Source organism: Pteronotus mesoamericanus, unplaced genomic scaffold (assembly GCF_021234165.1).
Source record: "Pteronotus mesoamericanus isolate MK-2021 breed Mesoamerican mustached bat unplaced genomic scaffold, CSHL_Meso_final contig_74, whole genome shotgun sequence".
Lineage (NCBI taxonomy): Eukaryota > Metazoa > Chordata > Mammalia > Chiroptera > Mormoopidae > Pteronotus > Pteronotus mesoamericanus.
Genome location: NW_026555247.1, coordinates 35,309,714 through 35,328,801, shown reverse-complemented (window position 1 = coordinate 35,328,801; position 19,088 = coordinate 35,309,714). Strand labels below are relative to the sequence as shown.

Below are 19,088 nucleotides of genomic sequence, written 5' to 3'. Positions count from 1 at the left end.
AAGTTGTAATAGTAAATATTTTGAAATGAATGTTTTGTAATAAGGTATATGCTATATTCTAATAATTTGACATAAATATTATTACATTACTATTGAGAATTTTCTTGTATATTAAGATACAAAATTTGAAATATGGAGAATTTCAAAACCCCTTTTTCTGACTGCTTAATTTTTTAAAGGGAATTTTTGTATTATATAATCCACAATTATTCAAAATTTTGAGCATTTACCTTGTTTACAGTTACCAGTCATGATAAGCAATGCATTATTAACTGCTGACTTGAGCCATACCATGTAATAGGGGAATGTTTTTAGTCCTATATTACACACTAAATTGATATTATTTCTAGTCACCTTTTATAATTCTACTATGATTTATTAATTCTCAAAGAATGGGAATAAAATGAGAAACAGCAATATTTAAATTATGTCCAGATTTATTTGATGATCCAGAGTTAATGTCAGCATTTTGCACTGTTTGAGGTCACTGCTTGTTGGTTATACAGATTTTTGGTTGCGGGAATGCTGGATATAGTATTTGTTTCTTTGATGCATTTGATTGCACCTTAAATAAAGCAGGGCAAACATGAACTCGTCCCTTCTAAAGCAGCATTAATTCAACTCTATGGAACAACACAGAATAAAGTGATTAAATGCTAACTTGTGCCTCATTCTAAATTATGACTGTGTTGCTTTTGTCTAGGTCTTCCGTGTTCCTAATGCCTATGGTTAATTTTTAGTGTTCTTACATGACCTGCAGAAGCATTTGTCACAGGTGGTCACTCCCTTCTCTTGGAAACAGTCTCTTCAGCGCCTTCCGGGACCCCGCACTCTCTTGATTTTCCTCCTTCCTCTCTGGTCTCGCCACAGTGTCCTTGCTTGTCCTTGCCCGCCTCCCCGACCTCATCGTGTTGGGGCGCTGCAGGGCTCATTTCACTGTCTGCTCCACTGATGCTCACCCCCTTTGAATATCATCTTCTTTGACTTTTTAAAGTACCGTCTGTTTGCCATTACTCTCGAATTTATGTTTCCAGCCCAGGACTCTTCTCCTACCTCCAGTCTCTGACAACCAACAGCTATTACGCATCTCCACTTGGCTCTCTAGTTGACGTTGCAAATGTAACAAACGTGTTAAGAACTTAATCCCAATATTTGCCAGCCCCTGCCTTCTCTACCTGCCGACTTCTCATCTCAGTTAGTGGGGCAGCTTTATTCTTGTTGCTCACCTGACTCCTCTCTCTTTCATATCTGCATCCAATCTGTTAGGAAATCCTGTTGGCTCCTCCTTCAGAATATATCCAGATTCTGACCGCAGCTCACTACCTCCATTCCTACCACCCTAGGCCAATCCACCATCTTCTCCTACGCGTATTATTGCAATAACCTTTCAGCTGGGCTCTCTGTTTCCATCTTTGCTCCCTGTGGTCTTTTTTCAGCAGAATCTACGGAGTCGTTATTTAATAAAGAAAATAAAGCCCAGTCATGTGACATGTTTGTTCAAGTCCTCCAGCTTTCCCCCACTTTTCTCATAGTAAGACCCGAAGTCCTTATATCAGTCTGTAAAGTCTTATACAACCTGGCTCCCTTAGTGCTTTTCTGAATATTTTTATCTCCTACTAGTCTCCCCCTTCACTCAGTCTTATCAACTCCCTTGTCCTTGAAACAAACCAGGCAAAATTCTACCTCAGGACCTTTGCACTGGCTGTATATTCCTCAATATCTCCATGCCCATTTCCTCATCTCCAAGGCTGCTGGTACAGTTCTCACCAAAAGTCATTTATATGATACCTTCAAGGGGTATGTATTGTCAGCTCACCCAATTCGATACTGTGACTCTGTCCACTTACATGTCTTTGTGTAAATGTCACTTCTGTGGGAGGCCAATTCCAACCATCCAATTTAAATTTGAAGTCATTTTGGCTCTTCTCATACTACTTTTTCTATTTTACTCCTCCCCCATGGCATTTACCCCTTTCTAACTTGTTTTATTGGCTTCCTTGCTATTTTGATTGTCTCCTTCCTCTTACTAGAATGTAAGCTCCATGAAGGCAGAGTTCTTTGGCTTATTTACTCTCTACATCAAATGCCTAGAGTAATACCTGGCACATAGGTAGACACTCAACAAATATTTTTTGAATAAATAATTTAAGATATCTTGGGTTTTTAAATGTAGCAAAATTTTTCCACCTGAAGATATCCATCCGTATGTGCTTTATACCACACACACACACAAAAGAGAGCTTATATTCAGAAAACTTGGTGTTTTAACATGTATCAAAGGAGTTTCAAGTGATAATTTCATGTAGCAGCTATATTTTATAAAGCTTTTCCCAGGTCTAATGAGCATCTATGGATCTTTAAGTAGCAATTAAAAAATCCCTACATGTTATTTATTGATTCATAAATATTATTATAGCTTGCTTTATTGTTATTTATGCTATACTATGGTAAAAAGTGAGTTATTCAAGTGCAGATATTGATTATCATTAACATCATTGGGGAATTAAGCTAGAGCAGTTTTTTAAGTGGCTAAGTAGTGGGCTGGGAGAAGTGACATATTTGTAGTTAATTTTTATTATGCCCTGATACTCTCTCTTTAAAATGACACAGCCAGTGTTTACAGGTAAGCAAAAGCAGTAAGAGGTTCTTCTTCTTTTTTTTTTTAATAGTAGAAAAGAGTGTTTATCAAAGGATTTGAAGAAATACATATCAATAGTACAACAGCCCTTACTGACATCTCATATGCATTCAAAGACTCCATTAGAATGATTTGGATTACCTTCTTCACGGTTATGATGCCGGCTTGGAAAGTGGGGTCTGTGTTAATGTCAAAGGCATCGGCACCATCACCATCCACGATAGTGTACTTCATCTCTGCGTTGAGTCCTTCGTCCAAGTCCTTGGCAAACACTCTCCCTACCGTGGAGCTGATGGGGGCCGATTCCAGTACACTCATCTGATAATGTTCTGTGAAGACAGGTCAGAGCACACGGTCTTGTCATCTGTCACTGTAAAAAATGCTTCCTCCTATCATCCCATCGTATAAGACATGCTGTGCAAAACATCTTTCTCCTGGTTCAACAATTAAAAGTTAAGTTTTACTGATGGAAAATGAGATCCAAAGAGGCTGAGCAAATGGTGTTAGGTCCTAGACTGTACTGGGTGTTCAGTAAGGAGGGGCCAAAGCAGCTCAACTGTAATTCTAAGAGTAGCACAGGACAAAAGTAAAAATATTTCTTATCTCAGCCAATCTGCCTTCGGAGTGGCAAGAAGTACCTTACTTTTCAATCTTTAATTCCTTCCTAATGAACTATTTCCCTGAATGTTAATTCCATCTGAGAAAGAGAAAAAAACAGTGGCTTTATGAAGTGCTTATTTATTCTGTTCACATTTCAAATGCCCATATATTCGTTCATGGCCTGGCCAGTATACTATCTGTTTCTATGACCAACTGCCCAAGTTTACTGGTGACCAGTGATCTGTAAAGAAGGAACAGCCACAGAGAGTGAGCTCCACTGGCTCTGTGTGTTGTCCGTCAATGTGTCCTTGCACCTGGACAGATCTCTGATGCTTCTTGTTCTCTTGTTTTAGCATAGAATACCCCCAAAGCTCTCACGTATGTACGAAGCTCAGAGTTTATAATGTTCTCCTCTTCAACCTGATATCCTGAGTTCACAATGCAATGTAGTTTATTTTCAGCTCCATGGAGTTCTATCTTTACTAACTTACGTTTTCTGGGGCTTAACTTTTCTATCTTCCTCATTATTGTGTCAATCAAAATGTGACTGACACAGAAAATCACACGGTCACATTTTCAGTATGTACACGGTCTCTTCTATTCTAATATGTATCGCAAGCTCCAGGGAAGCCTGGATGTGAGGGCTTGATTTCATACACCTTTGGGGGAGGCTGCTAGCAACCAGCCAGATCATGGCACCCTCCCGTGCATAGGAGGAGAAATGAGGCCTGGTCTTTGGCATTATGAGCCAGGAAACTGCTTATGTCTGTATCAAGTTGGCAGGCATTTGGGTTTTATGATCCCTTTCCATTCACTTCCAAAGTTGCTGATGGATTACACCCTGCTGTTGCAGAACTTTTGGGAAAAACGAACCGGTATCTGCCTATAATTTTCTCCACACCAGGAAAGCTATGTGTTTTGTGTTTAAACAAACACCCATACAATTCCTGATCTAGTGTCCTGCCTTTCTGTTCCATGCGATCTCATGGGGACTTTGTATATACCAGTTGTACCTAAATATTTGAGCTCTCTTGCTGTATTTACGTTGATAAAATAGATGGTAACGTGGTCTGGCTGGCTCAAAATGTAGCTATTCAGCTGATAGCCAGGCTTGATTCTATTTTTAGTTTAGTGGTTTTTTAACCTGATTTCCTTGGGCAAGTCTTTTCACCCGGGGTTGTGTCTGTCGCTCTGGCTTCTCCGGCTGCCCCTCGAGGCATCTGCTCCTCACCTGCACGTCCCCATCCCAGTCATAGCTCTGTATTTCCGCGTTCCCGGAGGACATGTAACCTGATTGTCCTGCTGCTGCTTCATGTTCAAATCTGAATTTGTCTTTCCCACTCTCTTACTCTCGTTCTGTTATGCTGCCTCCTCTGTTTCCATCATGAATACAGTTCTTCTCCCTGTCCCCTGGTCATTGCCACCGTAGACTCCACCCTCTGCCTGGTTCCCTTCGCCGAGAAACCAAGAGGCAGAAATCCATGCCAGCGCCTTTGTCTCAGCCCACTCCTTCCGCCATTCCCGTGAGTCCTTATTCCTTCAAGCCTGGACCATTCCCAAAGCCCCTCGCGGACTCTCCCGCTTCGAGTCGCCTCTCCAGCCCTGCCAACCCAGCCTGTGCATGGCTCTGTAATGAGGGTTTCCTCTGAGTCTGTGCCTTGCTCAAAAACTTTCCAAGACTTCCGCTAAGTCATAATAACACATTTCAAACACTACATTTCATTAAACATAAAATTACACTTGCAGCTTTATTTCCAGGTGTTTATATACATATTTTTTTCTTACATTCAGGTTTCTGCTTGAATGAGCTCTAGGGGAGCAGAGAGATCATTTGCTTTACATACTGTTCTATATCTCATACCCAGAATGGTGCCTAACACAAAGAATTTTTGAATGAATGAATTGCTTCCCCCTTCTGGAACGTTCTCCTTTCTGCCCATTTAAATCCTTTATATTCTAGCTCTCAGTCATCTTAATTTATAGTGAAGGCTTCATCTGCAGTAGCCAAGTAGTGAAGGAGAAGCTGCTTCTTGGTTAACTTTCGGTGAGCATAGAATGTGCACTCCCCAAGCTTCCCAGGGCAGGGCCGGGGTGTCAAGCACCTTGTGCCCCTCTTGCCCAGTGCCCTTACAAAGCAGGTGCTTCGCACCTGCTGATGAATTGCTGAGTTACTGTGGTGAAGAGGGTCACTGCTTCGGCTTAGTTTCCCTGTGCGCATTCTCAACAGGGGCAACATCGCCCTCTGCTGTGATAAAGCGGAACTCGGATCTTCTCTCTCATCCCTAACAGGTGAAGCCCTCTGGCCCGACGCCTGGACTCTCACTGGTTAGATACTCACTCTGGGGAAAGCGGGGCGGGTTATCATTGACATCCGAAAGAGTGATGTTGACTGTTGTGGTCCCAGATAACCCTCCAAGCTGCCCTCCCATGTCCTTGGCTTGGATAATCACTTCGTAGTATTCTTTCGCTTCTCGGTCCATGTTCATGAGCGCGGTCCTAATTACACCTGCAGGATAGAAACGACTTTATTTTCAAAAACAAAACCCCGAGTCCGGTTTTTAAGATTGCATTCTAGGTTTCTCCCTTGTGTTTTGTTAATACCTAGAGTCTAGATGCAAGTCACTGGTATTTTATTAAACGTGAGGTCAGAATCTCAGCCTCAAAAGACCTTACACAAACGGTGAATAAATAAATGCAGCCTCAGTGGGAAGAGCCCCTCCTCTGGCCGCATTACTGAGAGGAAACAGGAGGGGGCAGCAACGGTTCTCAAACCGGCCCGGGATGCTCTATCTCAGGGAAGGAAACTGGGGTTTAGGTAAGCCCAGAAAACACTTCCTGTGTCTGCAGATCTGTGATTTTAGATCAATTCTTCTTCAGCCCCTAGAGCCCTTGCAGTGTGAATGACTCTTTTTCAGGCAATGCACTCCGAGGCTGCGTTTCTCCCGTCTCCCTAATACCTGTAAGCAGGGTTGGAATTCTGATTTGATTTTCCTTTTGTTATGTATTCATTCTGTTTTGTCCTGTTCCGCTAACGTCAGCGCTCCACTGAATTCCATGAGCTAGGACATGAAAGTTGCTCTGTGAGTTGTTTATCTTGAACATGTGTAAGGAACGCGGTTCCCCAGACAGTAAGTAGCAGCATCATGGCGTGCTAACAGTGTCCTTAAGAGGGGTCTAAACCAAAACCCAGAGAAATGTGTTTTGATCCTGCCAAGAATGTGTGGAAATATTTTACCTAACTTTTAACCCTTCCACTTAGAAAAGTTGACTTCTGTACACTGTAGGCAAAGATTAAAGACTGGCTTCCTGCAAGTTTATGGCATGACTGCGGGCTAAACAGACCTGTACGTGCCAAGGGAAGGGGCTGGGAACCGCAGGCCCTTCCCCAGCTTCACTTGTATAATGATGACACTGAGTTTTAGTAACAACATCCTAAAGTGAAATATGCAGCTTTTTTTTTAAATGCCCTGTGGGCATAGCAGTAACCATCTTTTCTTGTAGTTTTGACCTCCATGCTAAAGATACCCCCTGGGAGCTGTCAAAATAGTGTAAGATTCCCCTCAGGATATAAAGGACATTTTACCCTCTTCCTGTCTGTACTTTTTCCCCGCTGTGGGCACCCGTATACCCTCTCTTGTTTTTAAAATTGTTAAAGTTACTCTGTCATAGAAGTCCCTAACTGCAGTCTTTTTTCTTCCCTCCTACTAATATATACTCCTTCAGTGTTTGCTTTTATGACATAATTTTCTGAATGCCTGGTTCCCCGCAAGACTTTTGGGTAAAAAATTCTATCAGGTTGTGAATAGAAAAGAAATTTTCCTCCTTCAGATAAGCAGGTGACTTTGAGCATGCACCACTGACTTTACCGCTGTGGCTGTAAGTTTCTTTATTCAAGTTCCTTGCTAATTACTCTTTGGTCCTTAACTCTCCTGTATATAAAATGGGAATAACAGCACTTCCATATATTTCAAAAATTTACAAGAATATCTGGAGGCTTAAACATGGTCATGTGCATGAAAGTGTTTCAAAGGGAGAAAGCCTGACACAGGTACAAGATAATAATGATAAAATCATTACTCTGCCCAGCTTAAAAGTATTGAAGGGAATTCTTCATAGATAACACAAATTCTGTAATTAGAGCTCTCAGGTAAAACTGAAAACCGAACAAACCAGGCTTCTGTTGATGTGTGCCTTCTGCCACGGTGCTCCTTACCCATCCGGCCCGGTACGCTGTCCTCCCCGCTGGCGCGTCCCACTCGGCACCTGCCTTGTAGGGGGCCACAGCCCACGCTTTGTGCTCTTTTCCCGTATCAAACCCTGCCTGTACCAGCATCCTCATATTCCGGCCCTCTTGTCTGCTTAGTGCAGGGTGGGTGAGTGGAGAGGACATCAGACCACGTGTCACGGGACCTATCTACAACTAGAAACACTTTTTTTTAGGTCTCAATTCCCAATTTCCTTATCTACCATATTTTGCCATGTATAATGTGCACCCACATTTTTGTGTGCATTATACATGGGATTATTATAACCATTATTATACCCATGGTATGTAATCATTATGTACATGTATAAGGCGCATCCTTATTTTTCCCTCAAAAACTTGGGCAAAAAAGTGTGCATTATACGTGGCAAAATATGGTATTAAGTGAATGGCAGTGGACTGGGTGATTCCCCTAAGGCTCTTTCTAGCTTCAAAATCAATGATTCTGGTTCTGTGTTGAGGCAGGTTAACGTGTCCATCCTCTCACACCACCTTAGAGTTATAAAAAGACCTTAATCCCGGGAATAAACACAGCCGTAGGATTTTTGGAAGACTCATGAGGAGGCCCTTTGGTGTTAGCAGGCCTTTTGGCCTCTGCAGTCTTACGCTGCTCACGGTCTGTACGTAGCACGACACTGCTCTTACCCACCAGGGCGGTGCCGGTTTGCTCTCTTAATCCCAGAGCCTATCATAATCGCCTCTGGTTGATATACTCCCTGGAGAGTCCTTGAAAAGGAGACCTGGGTCTGTCATAGTAGCAGTTGTACATTATTAGGGAATAAAGCAAATAGCCCTGACTCGACTGTCGCATCAAATACCTGTTTTGGAGTCCACGGAAAAGTACGGTTGGCCCTGGAGAATGCTGTATACTACCCGGGCACTGTTGCCATAGGTTGGGTCATCAGCATCTGTGGCTGTCACCTGGATAACCGAGGTCCCTGAGGAAGAGAGATGATGGAAACCTGTTCAACTCGCGTCGCTGAAGGCCAGACTCAGTCCTGAATGGGCAGTCTTAAAGCATTTGCCAATGTTATGTTTGCTTCCCTGGAAGGGCCCCCTTCTAGGGCAAGCTTCTGGAACACCTGTCTGGTACCTCTTTAGAAAGAAGGGATGGGAATTATGCTTTAAATTCATAATAACCAGTAAGGACAATACAGTTTTTTGGATCGTCATTGTTCTTTCATTTATACCAAAATACTTCTCCCTTATGGATCAAACGTTAACTATCGTCTGTCCATCTATCTATCACTTGTTTTTTTAAGAACTAGAACTGAATAACAACACTAGGCTCATTATTAATATTTTTTTACTGTGGCTGATTTCAATGTTTAAGTAGTTTTCTGCCTAAGGACTTGGTTGTCACTTTAGGTTCAGTTTTATAATTTGTGAGTTGTTTTGCACATACATTCTCTCCTTTTCTTTGTTTAGACAGGAGGACCTTCTATAGAGGAATCACTCTTTATGACAATCATTGAATCTCCACCTTACCCACTGGTGACATTTCTGGCACAGTGGCAACATAAGGTCCATCCAGAAACTTGGGCTCATTGTCATTGATGTCTTGGATTTTGATGATGAACTCTGACTCAGGCTCCATTGGCCTGCCTGTCCGCCTGTCCAGGGCTTGAGCCCTCAAAGTGTACTGGGCCCTCTCCTCTCGGTCGAGCCTCTGAATGGCGTGGATGTCCCCTGTGGTGTCATCGATGGTAAACACGACGCCTGCGCCTTCTCCTGAGAGGATGTATTTGATGGATCCATCCCCCCTGTCCATGTCTGAATGAAGCTAGGGGAGAAAAGCACCGAGATCGCATTACGGATAGTGAACAGGTGTCAGAAATAAATTGATTTTCAGCGTGGTCCTAATATATGATCTCCTTTCAAACAGGAAGAATTTATTTCATTCAAATGTTTAAAATGTTTCTCTGCAAAAAAACTAATATTCATTGAATAAGATTGTATCAAAGAGCAAATATAGGTTGATGAATAAGTACTGTGTTTTCCACGTTGCATTCAGTATTCTATTTTCTTAAGTTCCTCTCCCTGAGAAGTATAGAAAATAGGAAGGGACCCTGGAAAGTGTAGGTCCCCAACATGAGGACAGGAACAAACTGAGTGAGGAAGAACCCAGCCTTTCCTTTAAAGTTTTTAAAAAATGGAGAAACCTAAACATTTCAAAGAAAATGTTGCTGTAAATTAAGTTTTGGAGTTTCAAAAACTGCCTGAAAGTTTTAGGTTGGCTGAAACGTCGATGAAATGATCCACGAACGCGCTGTGGCCGCCACGCGCTGGGAACACCGCCTGACGGCCCGGCTCGGGCGGGGCTCTGGGTCCGCGGTCTCAGCGCTGCGGTTTCGCTCCCTGGGGCTGTGCTCGCTTATGTGCCAGGTGTCAGAACGGAACGGAACGGCCGGTTATGATTCTTGGCATTGCTGCATCCCTCTTTTCTGTGGGACCAGTTCCTGGATTGATAGGTGGGTCACTCGAGTGTTAGTGGGCAGTTGTGTTAGGGACACATGCTTTTATCTACTCAACCAACTAAATTTCCTCCCAGATTACTTTGTAATGATTCTTGAAACGAGTCCAGGGCCACTATATTTATATCAAGCCTAGAAATTTCTGCATCTCTAATTATAGACGATGTATATAGGTGGCAAGAACCCTGGAATTTTGGGCTATGTATAATTAACAGTATCTCTCTAAGGGGGGGGCAACAAAAAATTAGTCATATTTAGTCAGCCACTATTAACTCTGTTGTTGCTGGGGTCGTTGTTAGCACGTTGACTCATTCAGTGATGAAGGCAACAAGATTTAGTTTATAAAACGGACACCAGTTTAGGCTTAGGCCAGAGGAGCAAATATATCTGGCCTGAATATTATGTCAGTTATAAATTGAGTGCCCTTGACAAATTATTGTTTATAATTCTCAAATTTCTCATTATATATAAATGTACAGAACAGTAGGAATACTCGCTTTGAAGGGTTGTTGGGATCGTTAGAAATTAATGTCCGTAAGGCACCTAGCACAGCATTTCAGGTAATAGGAATGGTCTAAATGGCGCCGATTATGATGATGATATATATGCATAGGGAAAAGGGTGTTACCCTGCCCAGCTCTTCTCTGCCGCCTTCAACCTTCTGGAGTGTAGCAGACATGGCAACGCAACCTGTTGGCTTTTTAAAATGGACAGTCCATGCAGAAGGCTGTCTAAAGCATTGCTGGGACAGGGTTGCTCTGGGAATTAAACGGCACAGACACCAAGGAGACACCTGAAAATGTATTTGCAGCATCCTCAGACAAGGCTGGGTTTGGAGGCTGTAGCTGGCTTTGAGCTGATCTCATATTGACTCACGGCCAAATCATGCAGGCAGCGATTTTGCTGCCTAGAGGAATTCAGCTGTGTCTTATCTAGGGAAGGGAAATAAGAGAACAAAATTGACCGAAAAAATAGCTGTGGATTTTTTCTACTTAAAGGATTCTATTTAGAATATGAAGTGCTCACATTTCCTCATTCCATATGCAGTATTATTACTATTTTTTTGCAATCCAAACCTTCTATTTATGCAGTTAAAAAAGCAGAGGTGCACAGTTCTTATTGTATAGAATAGAAAGCCATTTTATTCAAGCTTGGCCACAAAGAAATGAAAATCCATTCCATGTGGAACTATGTTCCCAGGCAGAGGAATGGAATTGGGAGAAGGAGGACAAGGAACTCGGGAGTTTTTTTTTAATTAAAAAATATCTATGCATGCGTGTGTTTATATATACAAATATCCATATAAATATAAACGTAGCTATCTGTCATTTTAAGTCATGTGGCATAGGACTTTCACTTAGAATGAAACAGGTTAATTCAGGGCTTGGCAGATTATTTAGGGGAAGAAGAAATAATAGAAGCTGACATAAAGAAAGAACCCAGAACTGTTTTGAGATGTTCTATTTGTCATCTAAATAGTTTTGCTCTCTGAACTGTAACAAAGCTCAGCGCACTTGTGATCATCATAGGCCAAGTTTAAGTGCTCTGCCCATGGAGAGAGCTTAATGAGTAAATGAAGGCTGAACAGCTTTGCTGCTGTGGAGGAGGTTCTGGTTCCTCAGGAACCATCTGGCTGGCTGATGTCAACAGTCTGGGCTGAACCTCAGATCTCTTATCTTTGCTTTCATCTCATACAGATGAGCTGGAGGAATTTGAAGAACTCTCTAGACTGTGACTTCCTTGAAGTCAGGAGGCATGTGGCCTTCATCTTAGTGTGGATCCTCATAGGTAGTAAGTGCTCAAAAAAATTTTATTGGAACAATGGTGTAAGGTGTAGGGGTTAGCATTAAAGCTGTTTGTGAAACCAGTTTACCTTTGTTTGAAAAGAGCTAGCAAGCATCTTCCAAGTAACTCCTGAGTGTGTGTTTGCTAGTGCACCCTTGCCTGTGAGAGAGAGGGAAGGGAAGGAGAGCGGAGGGAGGGAGCGCGAGGACATCCGCAGGGAAGGGGGAGAATGCTGGCTATGGAGCGGCTGGGTCTCCTTCCCGAGAACTGGTTTCTGGGGAGCATATGGTATCAGGTCAGGATCCAGTCAGGGACCAAAATGCACAGCTGTTATTTTAGCAGAAAATTCAATATGAAAAGGCAAAAAGGGAGCCCTGAGGTAGGGGAGGGATAGGGACTCCAGGACACAGCTAGTGCCCCTCTCGCGGGGGGTGGGAGGGGGTGCGCAGAGGGCAAGGGCCGGGGCTCTCAGAATCCAGGTGTTCACAGGAGGCTGGGCCTGCCACCTCTGAGGGGAGAGTGCCACCCCCTGGGGCTGGGGATTCAGGAGCTTAGAGGACGTGTCCCCAACCCCCCCGAGCCCGCCCCCCCCACCCCGAGAACTGCGACAGCAGAGAAGGGGATGCCATCCAGTGGTGCTGATGTTTTGTAGGGGCTGCGATGAGGCAGGTGGGGAGAGTTCAGGGGTGTGCAAAGAACCCAGGCATGGAGTCAGCTGCTTGCTGGGTAAAGGGAGGGAGTCCCTTCTCCTCTTCCTGCCTCCGGTGGTTCTCCCTCTAGAACTTTCTGCTCTCAGAACCCTCCAGGGAGCTGGTTAGAAAAGGAGAAATTGTGCTCACTGACTCCCAGCACCAGCATCACAGAGTAGAGTATGGAAAGGTCAATATGGAGCTGAAAGACACTAAGCCTAGTAACCAGCACAGTAATGTGCACTTCATATGAAGGCTTACCAGCCATGGAATACATGTTTGGTTGTGAAAATTGCAAAGAAGAGACATTAACAGCTTTCCTCTGAGTCACTCAGCAAATTGGCACTGTAATACAAATGTTTTGTGTTTATCCATATATACTCATCTAATACTGACTGGGTACCAGCTCTTTGGAGGAAGATGAGGAGCCCATAGTTATGTACAAGGTCTGTCCAGAAAAAGGCCAGCCATTGTTAATATAATAAGAGTGGTTTGCGTGACATCGATGTAACCTGGCAGCCAAGGAGAGTGGACTGGCATGCACATGTGTGATCAATGACGACTTCACTGTACTGGTCAGTGGGGGCAGTTGACGCTGTTGAGTGAGCATGTGCACTGTGTGTCCATCACATTCAAAATGATTGACTGAGTAGAGCAACGAATCTGCATTGGGTTTTGTGTTAAGCTTGAACATTCCTCCATGGAAACTATTGGGATGATTCAGAAGGCTGCAGCTGTGGGCAACCAGTGATTGGCAGCTTCATCACGACAGTGAGCCCTGCCCGCTCATGCAACACGTCTCGTGCAGAGCCTTTTGGCAAAATACCAAATCAGCCAGGTGACTCAGCCCCACTACAGCCCAGATTTGGTGCCCTGCGACTTCCGGCTTTTCCCACTGCTAAAATCACATTTGAAAGGGAAGAGATTTCAGACTGTCAATGAGATTCAGGAAAATACGATGGGGCAGGCTGATGGTGGTGGGGAGAACTGTGTGAGGTCTCAGGGTGCCTACTTGGAAGGGGATTGAGGCATCATTGTCCTATGCACAACGTTTCTCATATCTTCTGCAGCAAATGTCTCTATTTTTCATGGTACATTGCTGGATACTTCCTGGACAGAACTTGTATATCTTGGGAAAACATTCCTCCCCCGCTCCCCTGCCAAATGTCCTAGGTGGAATAAGATGGGTGGATATTCTACTTAACCTAATACTTCTTTAGTCTGTAAGATCTTCAGCCAAAGGGGTAGTGAATGGTGGAAAGTACCCACAGATTACAAAAAACCTTAGTCGATTAAGGATTTTAAAAACAAGTGTGTGCTTCAGTCCTTGTCCCTCCTTCACGGTGCCGTGTGTAGTTCCAGGAATGCAGTAAGTGCTCACAGTTTGTGGTTAGACAGCTTCCGTGTAGTTGTTAACCCCAGCATGACTTGGAACCACAGATTCATGCACAAGCACAAGCTCTCTGCATCCCTCTTTGCATGTGTCAATATAATCTACCTTTAGCTCAACACTGCTTGTCCCTGGAAAGCCCAGTGTGGATTTTGTAAGGCCATACCAATTATAGCTGATAAGTGTTGCTATATTCCTTCCTGAAATAAGCAAACAGTCAGGCAGGCTCTCTAAACAGACATCTTCCAGAGCTCAAGGTGACAAGCTGAATGCCCCTGGAGTGTATAGGGAATGGAAGGTAGATGAGTCTCTTTTAAAAGAAAGGAAAGGGGTAAAGTGTCTGATATGTGAATAGATAATTATCTTCTTCCTGTGGACGTAGCACATGCAGTACAGAGGAAAAACTTGCACTGGTTGCTGGTGTGTTAGCTGGACAAGGTGACTTTAGGGATGCCTGGGGTGTCCTGTGTCCTGGGATGGGGTGGTTAGGAAAGAGTGAGTCCTAGTCGTGAGACTAGAAGGTGCTACCCAGCTAAGTGCTCCCCGAGTCGGGAGGCAGGCGGACTTGGTTGGAGTCCTTGTCCCACCCTTGCACCATTGACTCTTCCGTGGGTCGTTCAGGGCTCAGTCTAGAGTCGGGGCCCCATGTACGTGGGGCGATGCACAGGAAAGCCATTGCTGCAGCGTCAGATCTCGGTGTATATTTTGACCTGGGCTTTTACTATTTGCTACCTTTTGTGTAACTTTGGGCAACGAACAGAACCTCTGTAAGCTAAGTTCTCTAGGCTAATTATCTACAGGTGGTGAATTATACTTAAACCTCGCAGCTTTGTTACGGCGATTAAATGGTCTCGTGCGAATGTGACTGGCTGACACGCAGTGCTGGGGCGGCCCTGGAAGCTGTTAGGGACCCCGTCTGTCTGCGTGGTTGTGTGCCCAGGCTGTGCTGGGTTTTCCGTGGGGGTGGGGGGTGTAGGGGAGGCTGGGGGTGGTGTCTTGGTTTGCCCCCTGGGGAGACATGAGGAAGGCTCTGAACGGTCCATGCAGACAAAGCAATTACTGAATACAAATGTGTGTCCTTAACGTTATTTTGGCAGTAGCCATATAACTCTAGTTGGGAGAAACATTTTACAAAATTCTACTGCATAGCTAGAAATCTCTGGGGTTCTGAGTAGATGGAAGATGTGTCCATGATGGAAGTGGCTTTTCAGCTGGGACCCTGAGGAATCTGTGATTGACTAGAGAGTGGGTGACGCATGTCTTGGGCAGGGCAGTAGCATGGACATACTTGTGGAGTAGGGACAAATGTCCTTTGTGTGTCAGGGCCAGTAAGGAGACCCCGCTCAGCTGGGACCCGGACTAGATTTGAGAGACCGCAGGGGAGGGCCGGGTCAGGGAGGAGGAGTGGTTTTCCGAGAGCTCCTGAGCTACATAGGGGCTGAGAGCTCTGAGGAGCACGGAGCTTGCTTCCTCAGAGGAGCCCCAGGAGGGGGCGGGTGTGGGGTGGAGGGGGTCAATGCCCTGAGTCCGGGGGGAGGGGCGGAGTGAGCCCCTCGGCAGGGGCACAGAGAGCACAGGGGCGGCCGTAGTGACAGTGCCCGCAGAGGCCGAGGCGAGTGCGAGAGAAGGTGGGAAGGAGCGTGGGCAGGACGTGGCGACGACGGGTGGCGCCTGAAGGAAGGTGGGGAAGGGAGGGAGAGGGCGAGGAGACCGCTGCTGCCGCTCTTACCGCTATCGCTCTGGCTGTCACTGCCACTGCCGCCACTAGCTCTGCAGGGCCCCGTTGACTAGTGTTCCTCTCAGCCAGGTACTGCGCTAAGTGCCGGCAGCCTAGTCTGGGGCTTCGGGCGATACACATGTAAATAAACACATAATTTACATGTTGTAGGTTGTGATGCGGACCGTGAAAGAGATACTGGTGGTGAGAGATCCTAACAGGGGGCCTAGGTTAGAGAATGGCTTAGAGAGACCCAGGTCCAAACGAGGAGGAGGCAATGGTGAGGGAAGCCCGGAGAAGGGCATTTCATGACGAGTTAGCAATAAGGCAGAGCTTGGCCGGTTGTGGGAACTGACAGAGGCTGTGTCCCTGGAACACGCACGTGAGGGAAAGAAAGGGTAGGAGCGTGTGATATGGGAGGCCAGGAGGCAGGCTGGGTCACGGAGGAATGGCCTTGTGAGGTGTGTTCAAAGCGCCGTGGGAAGACATTGCAGGATGTAAGCAGAGTGGCATGGTCTGGCTCGCATATTAAAAGCTCGTCCTTGGCGAATAGTTTGGAAGGAAGTGTGGGGTTGACGTGAGGAAACTGGCTTGGAATCTGGCTCTGGGCACGGGTGAGCGATAGTGGTGGAAGTGGAGATGAGAGAAATGAAGGAGTTGGGATTGGTTTGGGCATAGCACTCACAGAATTTGCAAGTGGAGAGAATGTGAGGGGAAGCAAGAGAAAGTGGAGAATGACCACAGGTGCCTGGTTTTAGGAACAGGATGATGGCAACGTTAAGAGAGAGAAGATTGGGGGAACAGTTGGTCTGGGAGGAAAAATAAGAGCTCCTTATTGCATACACTACATTTAGGAGGACTTTGAGTCATAAATGAAGTGGAGTAGAAGTAGGTTTGTGAGTCTGAAGCTCAGATGAGTGGACTGAGCCAGAGGTGGTAGTTTTGGGTTCATTGCTTTATAGGTGGAGTTACAACCAAGGGTGGTGAACCCCCCCAGGGAATGAGTGTGGGTAGAGAAGAGGCCCAGGCAGAGCTTAATGAGACCTCCAGTGATTAGGGTCAGGTAGAAGGAGAGGCCCAGCAAAGAGAGACAGGACTGAGAAGGCCGTGAAGCCAAGAGAGGACTGTGAATCACGAAGTAGGCCACTGCTGTGGTAGAGGGGGGTCCTTTGGCGCATGGGAAACGCAGGTTTAGGACAGTGTGGGGTGGGGGCACAGCGTCGGGTAACTGGGCTAAGAAGTGGGTGGGAGTGGAGGGAAGAGTTCATCTAGGCAACTCTTGAAAAGTTGTAGTTCTTGTATTATCCCCACTAGACGCTTGAAGAAAAAAGGAGGGTAATGGGGCTTAGGGACCTGTCCAAAGTCACTTTGGAAGGAAAGGGCAGAGCAGGGTTTTGAACCCACGTGTGTTTGACTGGGAAACCCATGTTCCTAAGCCTTTGTGCTAAATAAATGTTCAAGTTATCATTTGAATGAATTATTTATTTTCTAATTAGTTCCCTGTTTCCCATTTCCTCTCAATTGGTTGCTTTCACAAAATAGTCTCTGATTAACAACCAAATAATGTAAACATAGGAGAAAGTGTGGATTAAAAATGAAGTGCTAGATGTATCAAGGGGATTTGAGTATAAAGTTTATAAATATGTCCATTGATTGTTTCCAGTTATCCTTTAGGATAGAGCACATGCTGGGATATTCTGAAATGAAGTATGTTTTATTCTTCCCTCACCCACCATTAAATTTGGGCCTGAAGCAATACCCATGGAAACGCTTTGGGGAAAAAAAAATAAAACAGAAAGCCGCCTTCTTCTGCCTTTGCATTCCCTGGTTTCTTTCTTCCCCATCCTGTCATCCCCAAGGCCACTGCTTCCTCTTTGGTGACATGGATGGGTCTTGCAGGAGCTCAGGCGTTCCTTCCGGGGTCCAATTCCTCCTCCCTCCCCCGAGCCCACCCCTGCCAGAACAGAAGCATGAGCAAGGAGAGAAGTCTTTCCTTTCTGACTGGTTATCTGACAAAGCAAAAATCAGATTCAACTAGCTGTCAAATAACACACCACTGGTTAAAATTGTTTTTAGGCTTCAGACACAGGCTAGAGAGTTTTCGTATTCAATTCATAGTCAATTTCAGTATTCGATACTCTGATAATTTAGCTTTCCCTTTGGCAGTTCTTACCTTGCCGACATACAAAGGGTCGGTTCCAGTGTACTCTTCCAGAACAAAAAACTGGTTCCAAACCCAGCTCCTCTTTGTCCGCGAGTGTGGCTGTGGCTTGTCTGACAGGAGCGCTTCTAACTTGCCTGGTGGTGTTGGCGTGCTGGAGAGAACAGTGGTCGTAAGGTCCATCAGTCCCCAGAAGTACAAGGACATGCCAAGTCCAAGCCAGCTCTTTGCATTGCTCATTCTACCAGAAGTCCACATGGGAATGCCAGGTTTTCCGAAAGTGAAGTACAGGATGGTAGGCCACTGGAACTTGAGTATTTTCCAAATAAGAAAATAACGCAGTTTATTGGATACTTATGCTTCCCAAATGAGATCCCAATTCAAGTCAATATGCTTGAAGTTGACTTCCTGTCAAGTTAAGGAAAACACAGTGCAATGATGTCAAATTCTTTCCTATGAGTTTGTAGCAAGTTTTCAAGAAATGTCAGTAGTCAGTTTTCTACTCGAGAATTAAAGAGTCATAACATGGTATTGCTTTAGTAGTGCTGGAGTATAAATAATATTTCGATAAAAAGAAGACAGTTTTTCTTGCTATAATCAATCCTAAACCTTTGGATATGGATTTTAGGAGGATAAAGCTAGTGAATACGTTTCTTCTCATCAGTAGTGTAGCTGAAGGGTTATGCTATGCTATTGATTGGCTTGAATTAATAGTGTACGCTTTGAAATATTTATGGTCAGGCAGCCTTCTAAACTCTTAAAAGTGGCATTCATTTCCAAAATTTACAGCTAATATTTTACAACTAATATTTTAATTAACCCAACTGCTTTTCTTGGCTTGAAAAACTAAAAGCAAAATCTAACTATCTTTTTTGCCACCCACAATTATCTTGTGCCTACCCCATGTTATTGATACTATTAGGAATCTTGGACTTCATTTATAAGCAGCCGTGGATCACCTCTCTGACTTTAATCATTCTCTGAGCTCATAGCAGAATTCAAGTTGCACACTCTACTGCTTTGGCTCTGATAGGGGCTGCTAATGTGACCTTTCTAGGATCTGAATGGTCAGTTAATCATTATATCATTCACAAGGGACTCTGCAGTGCCATTAGTCACATGCTGCTGTGGGCCTGCAAGTGTCTAGCCTACAAATTCCTCCCCATCCCCACCATCTGAAAGACTCATTTCGTCAAAGGGGTGTTGACTTCTACCCTGGGGACAGCGTTTCATCAGCCAGACTTCCTTTGTTCCGTGAAGTCAGATTAGCTGGTGACCTCACTTCTGGGCTGTGACCTCATCAACCTTTCCTTCGGCTGGCATAGCACTTAAGTCACTCTGTCAGAAACCACCGGACTGTCTTCTGTGGG

The 19,088-nt window shown here is 44.7% G+C and overlaps 1 protein-coding gene across 1 annotated transcript in view; it reads right to left on the bottom strand.

Moving 5' to 3' along the window:
- Positions 1 to 18,082, bottom strand: part of CDH20 (cadherin 20) — a 45,088-nt gene extending 27,006 nt beyond the window's left edge. The window contains exons 1-5 of the mRNA XM_054583873.1: positions 17,731 to 18,082; positions 8,991 to 9,285; positions 8,321 to 8,440; positions 5,577 to 5,744; positions 2,780 to 2,967 (exon numbers count right to left, since the gene is read on the bottom strand). Coding sequence (XP_054439848.1) covers positions 2,780 to 2,967; positions 5,577 to 5,744; positions 8,321 to 8,440; positions 8,991 to 9,285; positions 17,731 to 17,976 — 1,017 coding nt within the window. The 5' untranslated portion in view covers positions 17,977 to 18,082. The remainder of the gene's footprint in view (positions 1 to 2,779; positions 2,968 to 5,576; positions 5,745 to 8,320; positions 8,441 to 8,990; positions 9,286 to 17,730) is intronic.
- Positions 18,083 to 19,088: the final 1,006 nt, after the last annotated feature.